Source organism: Mesoplodon densirostris, chromosome 17 (assembly GCF_025265405.1).
Source record: "Mesoplodon densirostris isolate mMesDen1 chromosome 17, mMesDen1 primary haplotype, whole genome shotgun sequence".
NCBI classification, from domain to species: Eukaryota; Metazoa; Chordata; class Mammalia; order Artiodactyla; family Ziphiidae; genus Mesoplodon; species Mesoplodon densirostris.
Window position 1 is genome coordinate 2,492,272 of NC_082677.1, and position 17,995 is coordinate 2,510,266.

Below are 17,995 nucleotides of genomic sequence, written 5' to 3' on the forward strand. Positions count from 1 at the left end.
CGGGGCATTCAGGGGAAAGGTGCCGAGGGCCTGTATGGCAGTGGACGGGGTGGTGGGATGAAGAGAGAGCGAGGAGGAAGGGGTGAGTGTGTGAGACCTTAACAGAGGCAGCAGTGAGTCAGCTTAACCACGGTGGCCGGGGGCTGCCCTGCGGGCTGGGCTCTGGGCTACGAAGACGACAAGCTGTGCCCTCGGCAAGGGGAGGTCTGGTTAGACAAACGGGGAACCACCATCTCAGGGCGAGCTTGTTAGGGAACCTCGGCGTGTGATGTGGTCCCCGATCACAGCCGACAGGTAGGCTGGGGACAGGCACACGCGCCTTGGCGTTCAGGTAAGACAGTGCGTATCATTTGTAAATGGTTAAAAATAAGTCGTGATTGCGGCTTCTATTCCGGCCATGACAGCCTTGAGGCTGACACTTGGAAGGATATTTTAAATGTATTTTTTACAAGTACCTAGTAGCGCTTTCGCCGTTCTCAGTGCGGGGTCATGAGACGGGCGGATTGGTGACCAACTGTGACAACTTATTCATTCTCTCAACAAACATTGATTGACCGCTACTATGGGCCTTGCGGTATAGAAAGGAAACATGGGATTTGGTTCCGTTCAAAGAGACGTGCAGGTGTGCCGGGGAAATCAAAACCAGCACAGGAAGTGGTGGGCGCCCCTGCACCAACGCGGTGCGTGCGCAGTCTCTTGGGCTGGGGGGAAGTTTGTCCACTTACTCACTGGACGGATGAACGACAGTTGCTTACATTTCTACAGCATTGTAGCGCCGAAAACCTGTTTGTTCTGTACATGGTTCTTTTACTCCTTCCACTGAATCTGTAGAGCGGGCACCGTTAGCCTCGCTTCGTAAGCGCGCCAAGTGGAGAAGTTTCGGCACCGTCCTCAAGCCGCGTGTGGAGGCACGAAGCCCGGACCTGCGCGGCCCACGATCCCCGGGGGCCTGGGCCGGACCGGGCTGTGCCCGCGCCGAGGCGGTGGACGCACCCCGACCTCTGGAGGCCAATGTCCGGCGAGCGAAATGGGGAGGACCCGCCGGGAAAAGCATCTGCGAATGACGAGGCGGCTGGTGGGCTGGGTCCTGGTGATTCGGACCAGCCGCGCACACGTGTCACATTGTTTCCCGGGCCTTTCCTGGCGCAGAGGCGGGCGCGGGGTAGAAGGTCACCGGCAGCGTAGAGGCACAAAGGCCTGGAAACAGGTCCAGGTGGACGCGAAGGCGCCCCCCTAGCCGCAGGCAGGTCCCCGACACAGCCCCGCTCTCCGTGGTCCTGGTGAGCCCCCTCCTGCCTGCCCAGGTCCGCCAGCGGGATGCAGTCAGCAGCTCCCGCAGCCCGGGGGCCACCAGCGGCTGGACCGCGGCCTGGGGCACCCGGGGGACTGCGGGGACGCAGCCCGGAGCCCAGAGGGTGGGTGGTGGGCGGTGGTTCCGATGTGGGCGGGGCTCCCTGTGGGCGGGGCCGGAGGCGGTGGCCGTTGCCGGGCTACGGGGCAGCGCGGACCCGCGGCGCCTGGACGTGTCGGGTGTGCGCGCGCGGAGGGGACCCCGGCCCAGCTCCGCACCGAGTGCCGCGCGCTCAGCCCGGCTCAGCGCGTACCGGAGCGTCAGATCGCCGCCGGGACCTGCGGAGCAGCCTCCAGGCACCCGGGAAGGTAGGTGCCCCGCCAACCCCCGGGGCCGTGGCGCCGCGCCGCGCGGCGGATCCGCGCGGGACGCGCGCGGAGAGGAGGCAGCTGCGGGTGGAGGGAGGGGGCGCCGGCCTGGGCTGCTCGCGTGCAGAGTAGGGGGCGGGCGGGCAGGGCCGGCGGAGGCGACTCCCGGGAGGGCTGACAGCAAGGCCACCGAGATGCTGCAGCTGGAGGAAGCGGAGGGTGTGAGCACCCCACGGCCCCCGTGGGCGACGGGAGTGGCCACGCTGAGCCCCGCTGTGCAGGGATCTTGTAAATAGAAAGGCTGCATGTATGCGAAGGTGCGTGAGTGTGTAAGTGTGTGCGCCAGGCTCTCCCGGGGCCTGGACGGGGGCGCTCCAGCTCGTCCTGGCGGGAAGCGGTCTGCAGGCCGGCCGGCCCGGCGGGAACTGGGGAGCGGAAGGGAGGGCACTCGGAGGATGTGCCAGCAGCCCGTAGACGCAGTGTTGGGAAGGGCCGCTCTCACAGCCCTGGTCAAGGGTCTCATGCCATTTCATGGAACAGAAATTTAGCTCATACACTCTTGAGGATGACGTTTGGAAGCATCCAAATACAGCGATATGTTTTGATGGTAGCGAGCTATGCGTCACACCTGCAGTTACCATTGTAAGAAATCCAGGTCACTTTTTTTTTTTTTTTGCATTTTAATAAAAGGACTCAATTTGCAAACAACAAAAAAACATAAGCGTTGTTCGATATTTCTTTAATTGAAACAGTTTAACAAACTACTTATGAATGGGTGGTTTTTACTCCAATGACAGTTTTCCTTTACTAGAAGACGATTTCTTTATATAAACAGGAAACAGTTATTGTTAAACATGACTTCCACAAACAGAAGGATTTATTTTAATATGCTGTTATTTCATGACCAGATACTTGTATGCCAAAGGGAACATTATATTGCCTTCGTTCAGGATTTACTCCATATGTTTTCTGTTGTACAGCTTCACCTTAGGTGTAGTTTTAAAACATGTTTATTTCAAGCACTGCTTATTATCTAATTTAAACATATGTAGCTAGAGGGGGTGAGACTAGAGTCCTTCCCTGGAAGACAGTTTTTGACAGTTACTCACAGAGATGTCGGTACTTAAAAAGAGTTTTTCTTCGCATAATATTTATCAAGTTCTGAGAATAATACAAAACATAGAAATACAATTTCATTTTGAAAATACTGCCTTGACATGAATACATAGTGCATTATCGTGAGCTCTATGTTTATTCCTTTTTAACACATGGAAGTGTCTCATGACATCTACTTTGTTACTGAGGCCACATGGCTTTATTAACCTTGGAATGTTTTTCCATACTAAGTGATAGCTCTAGGATGTTGTGTTAGCATTTTCTGGGACATTCATGGAAGTTATTTGTTTCTTTGATGGGGGTATTTTTAGGCTCTGAGTCCAGGCTGGATTTTGAATTTGAAAGGTAAGGACATAGGAAGACTTTTTATGCACTTGAAATTGTAATGTAAAGTGCCTTTCCTATCCAGAAGACTTGAATAAGGAACACTGCTAAATTTAAGTAACCTTTAAGAGGCTTTTTAAAAGAACAGAAATTTTTTTTTTACTTTAGATGGTCATCAAATTTAATTTATATATAATATGTTTGTACATACATGTAATAATCACATGCTATGCTTAAGTGTTAATTTAATTTACTAGTTGTAGCTCTAATATATGAATCCAGGGTATGTTGGGGACATTTGAAACCTAAATGAGGAATTCTGCTAACATGAGGAGAATATTCTTCTCCTTTTTCACCTATTTAAATCTCTGAACCCAAGCTTAGCCCAATCCTCTGCAACCAGTTCAACCATTCAAAATATAACACAGCACAAAAAAACTGAAGCCATCTTTAATGAAGAAAGCCAAGTCCTCTTAAATCTGATGAATCAATATTTAAAGTCAAGCATTTAAAAATCTGGAAAAGGCCAGCATGCTCTTATCTGTTGACAACAGGTTAAATAAGAATACCCACCTCGAATAAATGTACACCCCAAATAAAGAGACAGCTGCTTATGTGATAAGAGAGCCAGGAACAGTTAAACAGTTCAAGGCGTTTGTCTCATGGCAGCTGATTCTTAAATGTTCATAGCCTTTCTAAAATGACCTTCTGGCTGAAGAAAAAGAACAGTCAAGCAGTAGAAACGCAGTTTCCTTTCATGATTTACTGGCTGAGCAGTGAATTCATTCGTTGTATTTTATCTGTTTCAAATGTTTACATTTAAAAGTAAGATGTTTAAACAGTATTGGGTTATCGTCTAGTCCACACGTCACAGAATAGGTACCTTTTAAATTGACGTTTTAAGACCTGGGTTTTTAAAAAGAGAACAACCAACCTCAGCAATTATATAAGACAAAGGAGCTTGTCTACCTCAAGATTAGATGTTATTCAGCCAACTCTTCCCATCCGTCTGCTCAGATGGCTCTAATCTGAGGAAATTCTAAAAGAATGGAGGCCTCTTATAATGGAGAACACTACACATGTTACAAAGAAGGACTTTGGAATCTATCCAGGCTTCTAAAATAAAAATTTAAACAGCTGTGTTGTAGACATTATTATGCACAATTCTCTAGAATAGATTGTGTCAATGTTTGGGGTCCCCTCAGACCTTGATGCTACAATTGTCCTATTTGTATTTTAGGATTGAGAAACATTTGTGAATCGGGGGAAGAGTACATTAGTTACAAGACGCTTGTTGATTGAACATTCTGAGAACACTATGACTGATTTTCCTAAAGCAAAAATGATAGCATCTACAACTCAGAGAAATGAAAAGAATTAGTCTCAAAAAACCGTATCCCAGGTTAAGTTCTGTTGAAAAAAATTATAGGAGCCTGACAGTGACTGGCCCCTAATGTTTTTGAACTTTGGAGGAATTGAAGATATTGTATTTGGCAACAGAACATTTTAAAGCTTGTAGAGTTTTTAGTAGAAGATATTTCTTGACTTGAGAAGGGAGATCATTCTCATTTCCCAGCCAACAACAATATGTATATTTTTATTACTGCATACCTTCGTGAGCTTCCTAGGCTACAAAAAGGGCTGCCAACCCTACCATGTAGGGAGAACAATTTTCAGGATATAGTGAAATTGAAGACAAAGATAAACAACAGTTAGAGGCTAAGGGTTATTGCCCCGTTTGGAAATAGCAGTACCCTAAATTTCTAATTAATTTTTTATTCTCTTCACATATGGGACTGACATTATTCTCAGCCATTTATGGTTCTGTTCCACCATTAAATGTAAAAGGCTGTATGTGTGGCATTGGCGTCATTTCAGTGCTGATTTTGTAAATTGTAAGCCTGCCAGTGTACTTTAATGTTGATTTCTTTAAAAATATTTCAGCTTATTGCATATTGGAAAAATGTATGAGTTGGTTGTAGCTTCATGACCTAATGTTAATACAGTTTTGCTAGATGAAAATGTTTACATGTTGCATGCCCTGTGTGCTGAATAATAAATTAAATGGGTTTGAAGGGATGGGGGGGGGAAAAAAGAAAATTAAGCAACTTATTCTAAAACGAATTATCCAGATTTTTTTAGTTATTTCACATTCATATATTTTGGTCATTTATAAGATCACAAATAAAGACTATTCTCAAAAAGGTTACTGAATTGTTAAAATTAGAAAGATACATACCAGATCTTCCTCCTTGGTGATCTTTGTCGATATTATAGCCCTATATTCAGAAATGGGGTCCTCACCTGAATTGTGTGCTACCATCATCACTTATAGTTCAAGCTCAAACTGTGGTTGCACAGATTTTTCCCCTATATTATTATTACTTTTTTTTTTTTTCACGGTACGCGGGCCTCTCACTGCTGTGGTCTCTCCTGTTGCGGAGCACAGGCTCTGGACGCGCAGGCTCAGCGGCCATGGCCCACGGGCCCAGCCGCTCCGCGCCATGTGGGATCTTCCCAGACCGGGGCACGAACCCATGTCCCCTGCACTGGCAGGCGGACTCACAACCACTGCGCCACCAGGGAAGCCCTCCCCTATATTATTTTATCCCTTACAACAGCCCTAAGAGTAAAATTATTATCCCTAGCTAATGAATTTCTTCATTAATTCAGCATCTGTTGGGCACATATTTTGGGTGAGTTACCGTTCTAGAGGGAAATCGCAGTTCTTGTCATGAAGTTCTCAGACCCTAACTGATGGTAAACTCACATGGCTTGGTTGATGATGAATGAAGGAAGGTTGCCCCCCTGTGACAATAGGGAGGAGTAGGGACTGCAGCACCAGACGCCTGTGTTCTTCTATGGACGGGACAACAGGTGCTCAGCTGTAGCTCATGTTGCCTTAATGTGGGACTCATGGATGCCAGGCTTTCTAATTTTTCAGGAAAATGCTTCATTTTTAATATTGAAAACTTACTTTTAAAATTAAATGCTGTACTGACAGAAGGAAACAATGCATCCTGGCAAGATGCAATACAAGAGCTACAAAGAGAGAGAAGGAACCAGATAATCATCCTGTGAGACAGAGAGATATCCAGGGTGCTGTGGAAGCACCAAGGAGGGTGCCCGTGCCAGATTTAGGGAGATCCCGGTTTGACAGGTGCAGGGAAGGCACGGTAGAGGAGGCACAGTGTATAGGAGAGCCCCAAGGCAAAAGAGGGGGCGGCAGTGGAGGGACCTGCAGGTTGAAGCAGCCACCGCGGTTCAGATCCAGGGGGCTGCCCCTCCGCAGCTTCTCCCGGAAACCCTGAGCTTTGCCTGGTGACGCACCAGCCCAGGTCTTCAGGATCTGGACGAGGAAGGGAAGGGGGCTGCACTTCGTTTCAGCATCTGTTGGATTTACCCCGTCTGGAGGCTGGCCAATTAGGACGCCTCCCTGTTAGCTACCATTCATTCAGATGAGCAGGCTAAGCGGGTTAACTTGATAAGCAGCCACTTTCTCTGCCGCTTAACAAGAGTGTTTGCCAGCTCTGTGCTTTGGGCTCCTACCTCTTCTTTCTTGCTTGCCTGGTTCTCCTGACACCTGCTTGCATTTGCTGTAGAGCAGATGGTGAGGCAGGAATGCCATACACCTAGATTCCTGTAAACCAGCATCCTTGGTCTTCTCATGATATTTAGGCAAACTATGAAAACCCTTGTGGGCCCATTGTACATAGTCTCATAATGTGTGTATCTTGTGCTTGACAAGCCCTCCCCCAAATAAAGAGAACACGGAATTCCATCTATAAAAGCATTTCTTTACCTTGGCCAGACCCAGAAGTTAAAAGCAATTTCAGTAAATACCTTTTTATGGCCTTATGTTTACTTTAAATATTATTACTTAAATGCTTGTTATTTCATTAACTTTTCCTTCTTTTTATGAATGCCAAAGCATTTCATAAGGTATTTCATTTGTTTCCAGGAAGTTCAAGGTCACGCTTATAACACTGCACCGGCTAAATTGTTTATTTCTAAATAGTCTGTGGCCAGGTGGTATGAAAAGTCTCCGCAGCCCTGCTTAGCTGGGAGTCCCTGCAAAGCACACCTTTGCGGCGTCCTCCCCAAGATGGCACCACCTCCTTTCAGGCACCTAATAACTGCTTCATCAGAGTTGGTGTTCGTTCAACGTGTTTTGTGGTTACATAGCTTTGTTTGTGTTGACCAGTTGGAGGTAGCCCTACTGTGCTAAGTGGAAGGGACTTGGATGCCCAGCGCGGTGGGTACAGCCCTGAGTCAAGCTGGCAGAGCGCCAGGGCCCTGCCTCGGGGTCACCAAGCGTGAATTTGCTTTGGTTTCCACTGTTTCTGGTACATGTGTCCTTCGGCCCTCAGCGTTCTCCCCACTGTGTGGGGATAAAGATCTACTTTAGAGGGTAGGTAGTAAGGAAAGGAGCTGTACTTCTTCTAAGGCGCTGACACAGTACTTGATACCAGGAACGCTAAGTTCACACTGACCCTGTGCTCAGTCTTCGAACGCTGTCTGCAGCCTCCGTCCAGAGGTCTGGAACGCTACCTGCCCCTCGATTGCGACTGTCTGCAGCATGTCCCACATTTGTCCAGAAGCTCGCAGCCTTCAGGGACTCTCACACACACTGGACCATTTGCCCCTCGAGGACAATATCACTAACAGTGGCGGCCACCATTGCTAACGAGTATTGAGCACTTATTCTGGGCCAGGAACAGTCACTTCTTCCAGCTGTTAAGCTCCCTTATTCCTCACAGCCGTCCAGGAGGCGGTACTGTCACGACGCCCAGTTCAGAGAGAAGGAAACAGACTTGGGTCAGGTCCACAGCTAGTAAGTGATGCTCCCAAGAACAGCAGGAACCACGGCAACATCAGCAGCCATGAGCTCTTACTCTGTCCCAGGCCCTGGGCTATGCATCTTACCTGCATTATCTTAGCGGACCCTCAGCACACCCCATGAAAAGGGGTCTGTTTTTGTCTCTGTAGATGTGTGGTCTCAGAGGGACTTTGCTAAGAAATGGGACTGAAAACCCAAGTGTTCCGGTTGCCATTCCTGTGACCATTCTCAATAACGCCCAGCCTGTTTTCAGTTATGGTGGGTTTACCTGCGGAAGACTATTTGAACTTGGCCTTTATATCACCCTGATGGCTCTCAGGATCACCCGCCCAAGTCTAAATTACATCTCAGCCTCTTGGTATAAAAAGCCAGGTTAAACAAGAAGCCACAGAATACAGAAGTGGCGTATTTCAGTGACACAGTTCAATCCCCAGCTCCCAGTGTAAGAAATTTTCTGGGAAGAACTGCTTGCGTTTTTTTTTGTTTTGTTTTGCGGTACGCGGGCCTCTCACTGTTGTGGCCTCTCTCATTGCAGAGCACAGGCTCTGGACGTGCAGGCTCAGCGGCCATGGCTCACGGGCCCAGCTGCTCCGCGGCATGTGGGATCCTCCCGGACCGGGGCACGAACCCGTGTCCCCTGCATCGGCAGGCAGACTCTCAACCACTGCGCCACCAGGGAATCCCTGCTTGCGTTTTTTAAGCCAATTAGGATTTTAAAAAATACGTCACTATATCATTTAATCCTGTGTCCTAATCTAAGGCACTGAATGCCTTGAGAAGACAATAAGATTTTATATAAATCTGAAACAGAATGTTTATCCTGTTCACCACAGAAGAATTAGATCTGTTACATGCAAACAAATCTCAGGTGTTTTCCACAATGTAGTTCTCATTGTTTTGTGCTTCTTCATTCACTTAGTTAATTCCGGAAATGTTCACTGAGCACCTTTGTGCTGGACACTGGGAACACAGAGAATTCTAGGTGTGATCCTAAAATTGAATGCTTTAAAGGAACATTCAATCTGCGAGTGAAACTGACCTGCGATGTGATGGGTCTTGTCCATGGATGTGGCAAGGGCTGTGGAGCCCCAGGGAGCACCTCTCTTCACTCTGCTTGGCTGTGGACCGCATTTAGCAGAGTGAGAGTTGAGCTGGTTCCCAGAGGGACCCAAAAAGCGAAAGGCTGTCCAGACCAAGAGGGCAGGATCAGGGGTGTCCAGAAGAACTGGGTATCGGGGTATGGCCGAGCTGGGCGGGCAGTGAGAGCAGTGACCCGTGATGGGACCGGCAGGCCGGCGGGTGAGATTATACAGGGCATAGGTGCCGGGCCGAGGAGTTCAGAAGATAAATTGCAGGGACAAACCCACCTGTACCCCTGGAAATTCAGGTGTAGCAATGCTCCTTTTGTATTTCCCATTCAAACTACTCAATTTAGCATGTGTGTTGGGGAGATAAGACAAATCAGCACATTGGATCTAGTTCCATTAATTTTTTTCTACCCTGTCATCTAAAAAAACCCCCAAATCTTTGTGATGCAAAAATCATAGTACACTTTGTTCAAATTTTCTCCTTTTTTTTGGTAGTGTATATGTGGTTTTTATCTCATCATCTTTTTTAGTTTATAAACTTTCAAAAAGGATCATGTTACTTACCTTTTTTGCCCCAAGAGCACTATACGTATATTTTTTCCATTATTAATGAAATATTTACAGAGATTTTTTTAGGGTAAAGAGGGTAAAAAATTCACCTGGATCGCCACAGTATAAACCTAAACCATTGATAATATGTTGGCATATTTATTTTTGTACACACAATGGGTGTATCTTACAAAGTCAGAATCGTAGCACCATGACTTCTAGCTTGATGTGCCTTTACAAGGAGATGCTGCAGGGTTTGTGTGCCTTACACAGTAATCTGCACCTTATCCCAGGAGAGTTTTCTGTGTAAACTAGATGCTCGATTATCGACCGATTATGGACAGACTCTATCGATCTCTTTATTTCTCATGTTTTATGTAAATGCTTTGGTATTTATACCCTCTTTTCCATATTAGTTTACTTCCAAGTAGATTTTATATTTCTTACTTTTAAAAAATTAACACATTAAAAAAAATTGAAGACCCCGCTGGGAAAGAGGTAGCCTAAAGCATACCTTTCAGGGAATGTGATTTTATCTTCTGACCCCAATGCTGTGTCTACACAGCAGCAGGTTGCATGGTTGGGTAATTGCTGGATGATTTTGAGATATGCAAGGGGAAAAAAGCTATGACCAAGAAGCTGGAAAAGCAAAAAAAAAAAAAGCCGTTTGAATTCACTCAAAATGGGTCTTTCATTCAGCCAAGCGTAAAAATGATTTTTCATTGCCCTGGTGGTTGGACCTGCTGGGGCAGCTGGGATGACCACCTGGGTTGGTTTCCAGGCGGGGGTGGGGTGCGCCCCTGGCTGGCTGCTTGGTCCACAGTTAGGACAGCAGCCTGCTCAGCCCGCTTCCTTTGTTGTTATTGTTGCTGTTTTTCTTGAGCTCTTTGGTTCTGGTTCTCTGCTCTGGTTTCTTTCCAATTAGTCAGGTTATCTGCTCTGGGTTTCTGTTAAAGAGAAACTGAACCATTTTTTCTCTGTCTGATCGATGGAGCAACCAGGTGAGTCTTCACTTTTTAAAAATTTTCAAATAAATCTCTTCTCTTGACATTGAGTGAATCTGTAAACCAAAACAAAACAGATTCGTTTCTACACTTTCGATCACTCCTGGTAAAGATAAAGAGGCTTAGTTGATCTTTTCTTGAAATGTCAGCATAGTGCCTCCAATTCATCACTTGTAAATGATTTTTAGATGGTTTTAAATAAATGCTCATTTTTCTGCTAGTAGGTGATTTGCACTGCACTGGTTTGGGGAAGAGCTCACAAATGCCAGATGTTAGCTATTTCTGCTTCTTAGTGGAGCTGAAGGCCCAATACCCAAGCACACAGTTTTTATTCAACGGAGCAGGTTGTTTTCAGGTGTATGTGACACGGGGACATTGGAGCCACCCACCTGGGTTTGCATCCAGCTCTGCCTCTCACTGGTGATGTGACCTTGGGCAAGTGACTCAGGCCTCTCTGAGCCTCAGTCTCCCCATCTCTAAAACGGGGATAATGACAGTATCCACCTTCTAGAGTAGTTGTGAAGATGAAATGAGTTCTGCTCAAAATAGTACCTGGCATGGTGTGCTTAGCATGTGTTAATTGTTATTTTATCATTGTTATCATCCTGTATGACTAAACCAGTATAAATGGAAGGTTTCTATAAGTCACAGTTTGAATGTAATTCTCTGCTGGGTGAAGTCGACTGGACACTGTAGAGACTTGGATAGAAAGAAAATAAAGGCATGTGTAGCCTGGGAACTCAGAGCCAGCAGGAGTTTTGTATATACTGTGTAGGTAGACAAAGCTTCAATTCTCATAACCTAAATTTGTAAAGAATTAACATCGTATTTGTCTATGGTATCCTTTTAAAAGGTGATTCCTTTAAAAAAAGTAGTGTTATGTTTTACTAACATACTAAATAATATTATGTTTTACTAGTGTATATAGTAAATGGTAACATTGTATAGTAAATACAGAATGCAGTCACTCATGTTATTAATGTTAACTGTATCTTCTTATCTTTTAGAACTCTTCAACCAGAAATACATTTAACGAGAGCGATGGCTTTCAAAGTGCTACTAGAACAACAGAAAGCATTTTTCACGGTTGTAGTTTTACTAGCCTGTTTGGTAAGTCAACTCTTTACTTTCATAATAATGTGGGGAAAGAATTCATAGAACTAGTACCCAATCTAGTTTCTATTTCTAACCCCATATCTTAAAATTTTCTTTCAAATTCATTTTATCATTGTTGCATTTAATTAATAAGTCAAAGGTTGCTGTTGGGTCTTGACTTTTGTAACAGTGGTCGCAATTATTTATTTAAATCTAGATGAAATCATAAAATCACAGCATCACTCGTTGCTGCATGATAATGATGCTCCACTGAGTTTATAAGCGGATGCCTCTCAGAGCACAGCCTAACAAGACCTTAGATTCTAGTTTGGAGCCCATGACTTCACAGTTTGTGAAAAATTAGGAATCATTTCTTAAATGCTATTGTTTTATATAGTTATTTATATCCTTCTTGGTTTCAAAAAGCGTCAAAGACAGATGGAGAATTGTAACGTTTGAAAGCTTTAGCACAAAACATCTATGAAGGTGTTCAAAAGAACTACTGAAACATTTAATCTGGAGATGCAGTCATGATCTACAAATATAAAAAGAATTATTTACACTGAAGACAGTTCCTGACGTCTTCTTGGAAGACAAAGACTACTTCTTGGAAGCAGTCATGATATACAAATATAAAAAGAATTATTTACACTGAAGACAGTTCCTGAAGTCTTCTTGGAAGACAAAGTAAGAGGAAATGGGGTCCAATTGGAGTCTGACATGCAGATAGATGTAAGGAAAACATCCCTTCCTTGAGTTGAGGTTGTTAAACGTTGGAAGAAATGGTCCGCAAGAGAAGCTGTGGCATTTCTCTCTCAAAGCGATGCAGTGTCTTTGTGGTGGAGGGGAATCTCCTCTCTCCCTTAAATAAAACCAAACTCCTCTAAGATTGGTTGTTAATGAGGGTTAAGAAAGGTGGGAGGTGATTACTAGACCTTTAGCCCCAAATCATGGTTTCGTCTTGAACCCCACCTTGGATTCTCCCTCCTGCCTGCTCTAGAGGTTAAGGCTGTGATTTTATTTAAGGAGGTTGGCTGACTTCATTATAGATATTTGCTTCAAGGTGGAGGCAGTTTGTACTGAATAACCTCCCATTGTTAGAACCATCAAAAACCATTTCTGTGCACTTGTGCCATGGACATTACACACACCAGTCTCTGTTCCCCCAGTGCTTTCTAAGGTTCTCAGTTTTCCTTTAGGGAAACAAAATTGTGTCAATAGTCAGGAATGTTACTGAGGGAGTCCCTGCTTGATGTAAGAGTTTGAACTGAACGTTGTCACCAGTCTGAGATTCTGTTAATATCAACATTTTTAATGAAATACCATCTGTTAAGAAGCAAATATACACACTTTTGTAGGATGGTGTGTATAAGATGAACTTACATTTTTAGGTAAAATAAGAAATAAAGACTATATCTTGAAAATGACTTACAACCTTTGTTTTTGCTAAGCAGATAATCTTTCCATTTAAGTCCTATGCTGAGAACCAAAGTTTATTGTTAGGACATAGACAACAGACTTGTGGTTGCCAAGGGGGAGGGAATGGAGGAGGGATGGATTGGGAGTTTGGGGTTAGCAGATGCAAACTATTACATATAGGATGGATAAACAACAAGGTCCTACTAGATAGCACAGGGAACTATATTCAATATCTGGAGATAAACCATAATGGAAAAGAATATGAAAAAGAATGTATATATATGTATAACTGAATCAATTTGCTGTACAGCAGAAATTAACACAACATTGTAAATCAACTATACTTTAATTTTTTTTAAAGTATATTGTTAGGTCCAATTTAAGTGGCAAAATGGCAATGAGTAGGAAAGTAAGTTCATGTTTACAGGACACTTTTACTCTGAAGCGTTCAGAGAATTGGGCCATTGTTATTTTCATCATTATCAGGAATTTTACTGATCTCACGATTGTCAGAATTTTTTGAATGATGAACTGTAAGTAAATGGAATTCAGCTGAAAAACTTCTGCATCAAAGCTGGGTATCAGATATGTCTAAAGGATAATAGCAAAGTTCTTGGGACTATATATGTATTCCATTTACTTATTTATTCAACTCATTATGGGTGAATATGTTTTCTTTTTTTTTTTTTTTTCTTTTTTTGCGGTATGCGGGCCTCTCACTGTTGTGGCCTCTCCCGTTGCGGAGCACAGGCTCCGGACGCGCAAGCCCAGCGGCCATGGCTCACGGGCCCAGCCGCTCCGCGGCATATGGGATCCTCCCAGACCGGGGCACGAACCCGTATCCCCTGCATCGGCAGGCGGACTCTCAACCACTGCGCCACCAGGGAGGCCCGTGAATATGTTTTCTTAAAGAGCAAAAATAAAATTCTTGAATTCAAATTTTTTCAGGTTGCAAAAGGACCTCGGTCTCTGCCTAACTGTTCTTTTATACATCTTCTTACTTAGAAAAGATAGCAGTTTCTACCTATGTTCTTGGGCACTCAGAAAAGTGTCAGAAGAAGATAGCAGTTAAATCCAGAAAAAGAGAACTCTCATTCAAGGAATACAGAGAGGAATCAGCCTTGTTGATTTCATTGTTCCACTGACTTTTCCAGAAAGTGGTTATTCTTCCTAAAGTGAAAACTGAGTTGGCCTCACTCTGAATTAATGTTTACATTCAGTGATTATGTGAATTAACACTGAAGATACTGTTCCTTTTTTGTGAAAAATAGAATTAACTTCCCTTAAGATAACGTGTTGCGAAACATTTTTTTTTAGGCATGTAGAGTGATCTGTGAAACAGGAGACTGTGGACAACAGGAATTCAGGAATCAGTCAGGAAATTGTGTTCTCTGCAAGCAGTGTGGGCCAGGCATGGAATTGTCCAAGGTAACTGTCGGGTGTGTGGGAAAGTTGTAGATCTATGTCTTTAAAATGCGTTCTTTTCAGCTAAATTCTTTCAGTTAATGACTAGTGAAGATTTCTTGGTTCGTCATGTCCCTTTAGCCAAATATTGCACAATTCCCTTTTCAATACATTCGATTCATGTGTCTTACTGAGATAAATAGATTCTAATAACCGTAATTCAATAAATGTCATTGTTGTGTATAATTTAGTGTTTATTGTATTTTATTGAAAGAATAGAATCATTAAACAACAAGGTCCTACTGTATAGCACAGGGAATTATTCAGTGTCCTGTGATAAACTGTAGTGAAAAAGTATATGAATAATGGGATCACTTTGCTGTACAGCAGAAATTAACACAACATTGTAAATCAACTATACTTCAATAAAATAAATTTTAAAAAAATAGAATCATTAAGGTTTATTTGCTTTAATTAAAAAGAATCAGCATTCTACTAAAGATTTAAAAATAAAGCATTGATAACAGAAAATGGTAATAATACTATTTACTGGGCCTTCTTTTTCTTAAAATTAAGGTTACAATTACTAGTCAAGAAAAACAGAGCCCAGCAGTGTCTTAAGTAACCAGGCTCCAAGGTCGCAGTTCTTTTCCAAGCCAGAGTTTTGAACATGCCTTTGACAGTGCCAGTATGATTATTAATTTTCCCACTTTGAGTATATGCTACTCCCAGGAGCGTCTTAAGTATATTCGTCTTCACCACTGCTTGTGAAGCAGCTGTGTTTCAACGGGGTGGATTCAGAGTTCTCGGTGTTCCTGGGCACTTCTTTGTTGTGAGCATGTTCAGAGCCGCACATGCATTTGCTTTATTTTCTGACCTTTTGAAGACGTTACCAGTTGTGGACAATTGATGTATCGTTTTGTTCTAAAGAATGCACCAAGGTCTTCCTGATAGAAGAGGAACAAAAGATGTGTCTTTTTATTTTAAGTGACTTTTCAAAGAGAAGTCCTTTCCCCTACAGCCTGCTGTTCTCTGAATTTGAGTCTTGTCATTCATAGATTTTTGATCGATGATCTGCAAACAGCAGGAAACAAAGAATTATGCATTCCACAAGTGATTCCTGGTGGATGGCCTCTCTGGGTGTTGTGTTTAATATGTTGGCTTTCAGCTTCTTGCGCCGTCCGCTTGGAAGGAACTGGCTGAATTTTGAACTCTGCGGTGTCTAGTTGCTGAAGCACCCTGGCCGATGTTTTTTAAATCCCTGTGGATTGTAGTAACATGCGTTTTCAGACATAGGTTTTGCTGTTGGATGTAAAAAGGTCCTTTGTAACAGCAGGCCTGCATATCTAGGATCTGTCAACAAAGTAGTTAAGAATGCAATTGTGCCCGGGAGGAAAACAGTGATGTTTCTACCCCTCAGAGTTCTTTTGTCAAATCTTTGTGAAAATATGAATGAATCACAGATTCGAAGAGATGAGTGAATCATTTCTAAGGAATTGCTCCCTAACCTTCATCCTTTATCTAGAGAATGAAGATGAAGGTTCTGTCAGCTCGCAGTATTTTTCTTTAAATCCATCCTCTGAGATTATCTGATAACAGTTTCTGTATTTCATAATTTCCCACAGTTATCCATAAGAAGTATTTTTCATTAGGTAGTAATTTTCCGAGTATTGCAGTAGCTGTCCAACTTTATTGGAGCAACCAAAAGGAAGCAATCTGAATAACCCTGCCTGTGTGTACTTATTTTAGTTATTAACATTTATGATCATTTTCCTCATAAAAAAAAGACCAGGACAAAAAATTGAGTGAGAAAGAGTAAAAGTAAAGGTAACGACGCCACTGAAATATTAGATTCTCAGGACCCACTCAGAAGCACAAATTTACAAATGTAGAGCATGTACCTGCCTGTCCTGAGGTGTCCACCCTGCAGGCAGGCAACCCCTCAGCTTTCACCCTCAATGTCTAAACAGACCGCCCAGCTCCTTGTAACAGACACTTAGTGAATCTTTGCTCAAGGAGTGGACGAATCTGTCAGCCTCGGATAGGTTTTGGAAAAAAAGGTGACAGTTAAATCTAGTAATATAAAAGTTAATGAATGTGTGATTGTGTGTTGCAAATAATGTTTTGCCAAGTCTTTTAGCTTGGTTTTAGCTCTTAGTAAATAAAATTAGCAAGTGAGCCTCACTCAGGGTCTAAAATGTAAAACATAAGAAAGGCAAAGGAGTCAAACATACCTATGGAAGTAAAAATACATTTTTATTTTCTAGTTAATTAATCAAGGCAAAGGATGTGAGTTTTTTATAAACAATTACTTTGGAGCTGGAAGTTTTAAACTGTCCATTCATGAATTTGCAGTTTCTTCCTTCCAGGCTGCCTTTATTAAATTTTTAGCAAGAACATATATCTTTCAAAGGAAAGAAGAGTAAGTTCTGAGTATATTAAAATCAGATAAATCACTTAAATCAACAAGTATGTTCAACTGGTTAATTGTCACTTCCAAGCTTTGCAAATCAAGGCAAAATTTATTCTTTTCACTGAGAATAAGTTTTTGTAAATTGTTAGATAACTACATTTATAAATAGTCTATTTGCTTGTTGCTTGGAATACGAAATATATCATGGGGGGGTTACCTGTTAATTTGTAATAAAGCAGGTGAGTACAAGAGTCTTTACTTTTTTAACTGAGGTGTACCATTTTGGTTACCAGTGGTGTTTGAAATTTTGAAAGCACAATAAATAACAAATATTTTATAATTAGTTATGAAAAAGTAGGGAAGCTGGATCAAATTATTGATATCCATAACTAAAGTTTTCTTTATATTAAGAATTTTTAAAAGAGCATTTTCACCAAACATCAGAGTTTTTAATCATCTTTATTCTAACATTATTATGTAACTTATTCTGCTGTACTAAGCATAATTGAAAACTTCTGTCCATTTTTTGACTATCATCTCTATCCAAAATACATTCCGGGTCATGAGGTTCTTCGAATTACAAACATGTATCTATACCTTAAAACTCAAGCTTGGAAATACCTTGGGTAAGCAGGTATAGTTAAAATTTCCATCTGTGGTTTTAGTACTCCTAATTATTATTTTCTTTGGAAGGCATTCAGTCCTGCCTTTTCACGAGGTATGGCTTACTCTCCCACGGTTAGGTCTCTACATTGGGATGTGCAGTTGGGCTTGCTGGAAGGTGCCGGAAGAGCTTTCCTGGGGCAGCATGTGCTCTGCTCACCTGTGGTGTGTGGTCAGCGCTTCCCGACCGCTTTTTACTTCCTTTCAGCTGTGAGAGGGGAAGGAGTCTACGCAGCAGCTCCAGGTTCAATAAGACCCTTGATGCTTGTGGAGAGCAGTACCCTTCTCATCTTTGGCCACTTTTTTTTTTTATATAAAGGTGTCACATTTTATTTATTTATTTATTATCTTTGGCTGTGTTGGGTCTTCGTTTCTGTGCGAGGGCTTTTCTCTAGTTGCGGCAAGTGGGGCCCACTCTTCA

At 43.0% G+C, this 17,995-nt stretch overlaps 1 protein-coding gene across 1 annotated transcript in view; it reads left to right on the forward strand.

Moving 5' to 3' along the window:
- Positions 1–1,438: 1,438 nt before the first annotated feature.
- The window catches only part of TNFRSF19 (TNF receptor superfamily member 19), a 156,344-nt gene continuing 139,787 nt past the window's right edge, over positions 1,439–17,995 (forward strand). The window contains exons 1-3 of the mRNA XM_060079684.1: positions 1,439–1,659; positions 11,588–11,690; positions 14,412–14,522. Coding sequence (XP_059935667.1) covers positions 1,439–1,659; positions 11,588–11,690; positions 14,412–14,522 — 435 coding nt within the window. The remainder of the gene's footprint in view (positions 1,660–11,587; positions 11,691–14,411; positions 14,523–17,995) is intronic.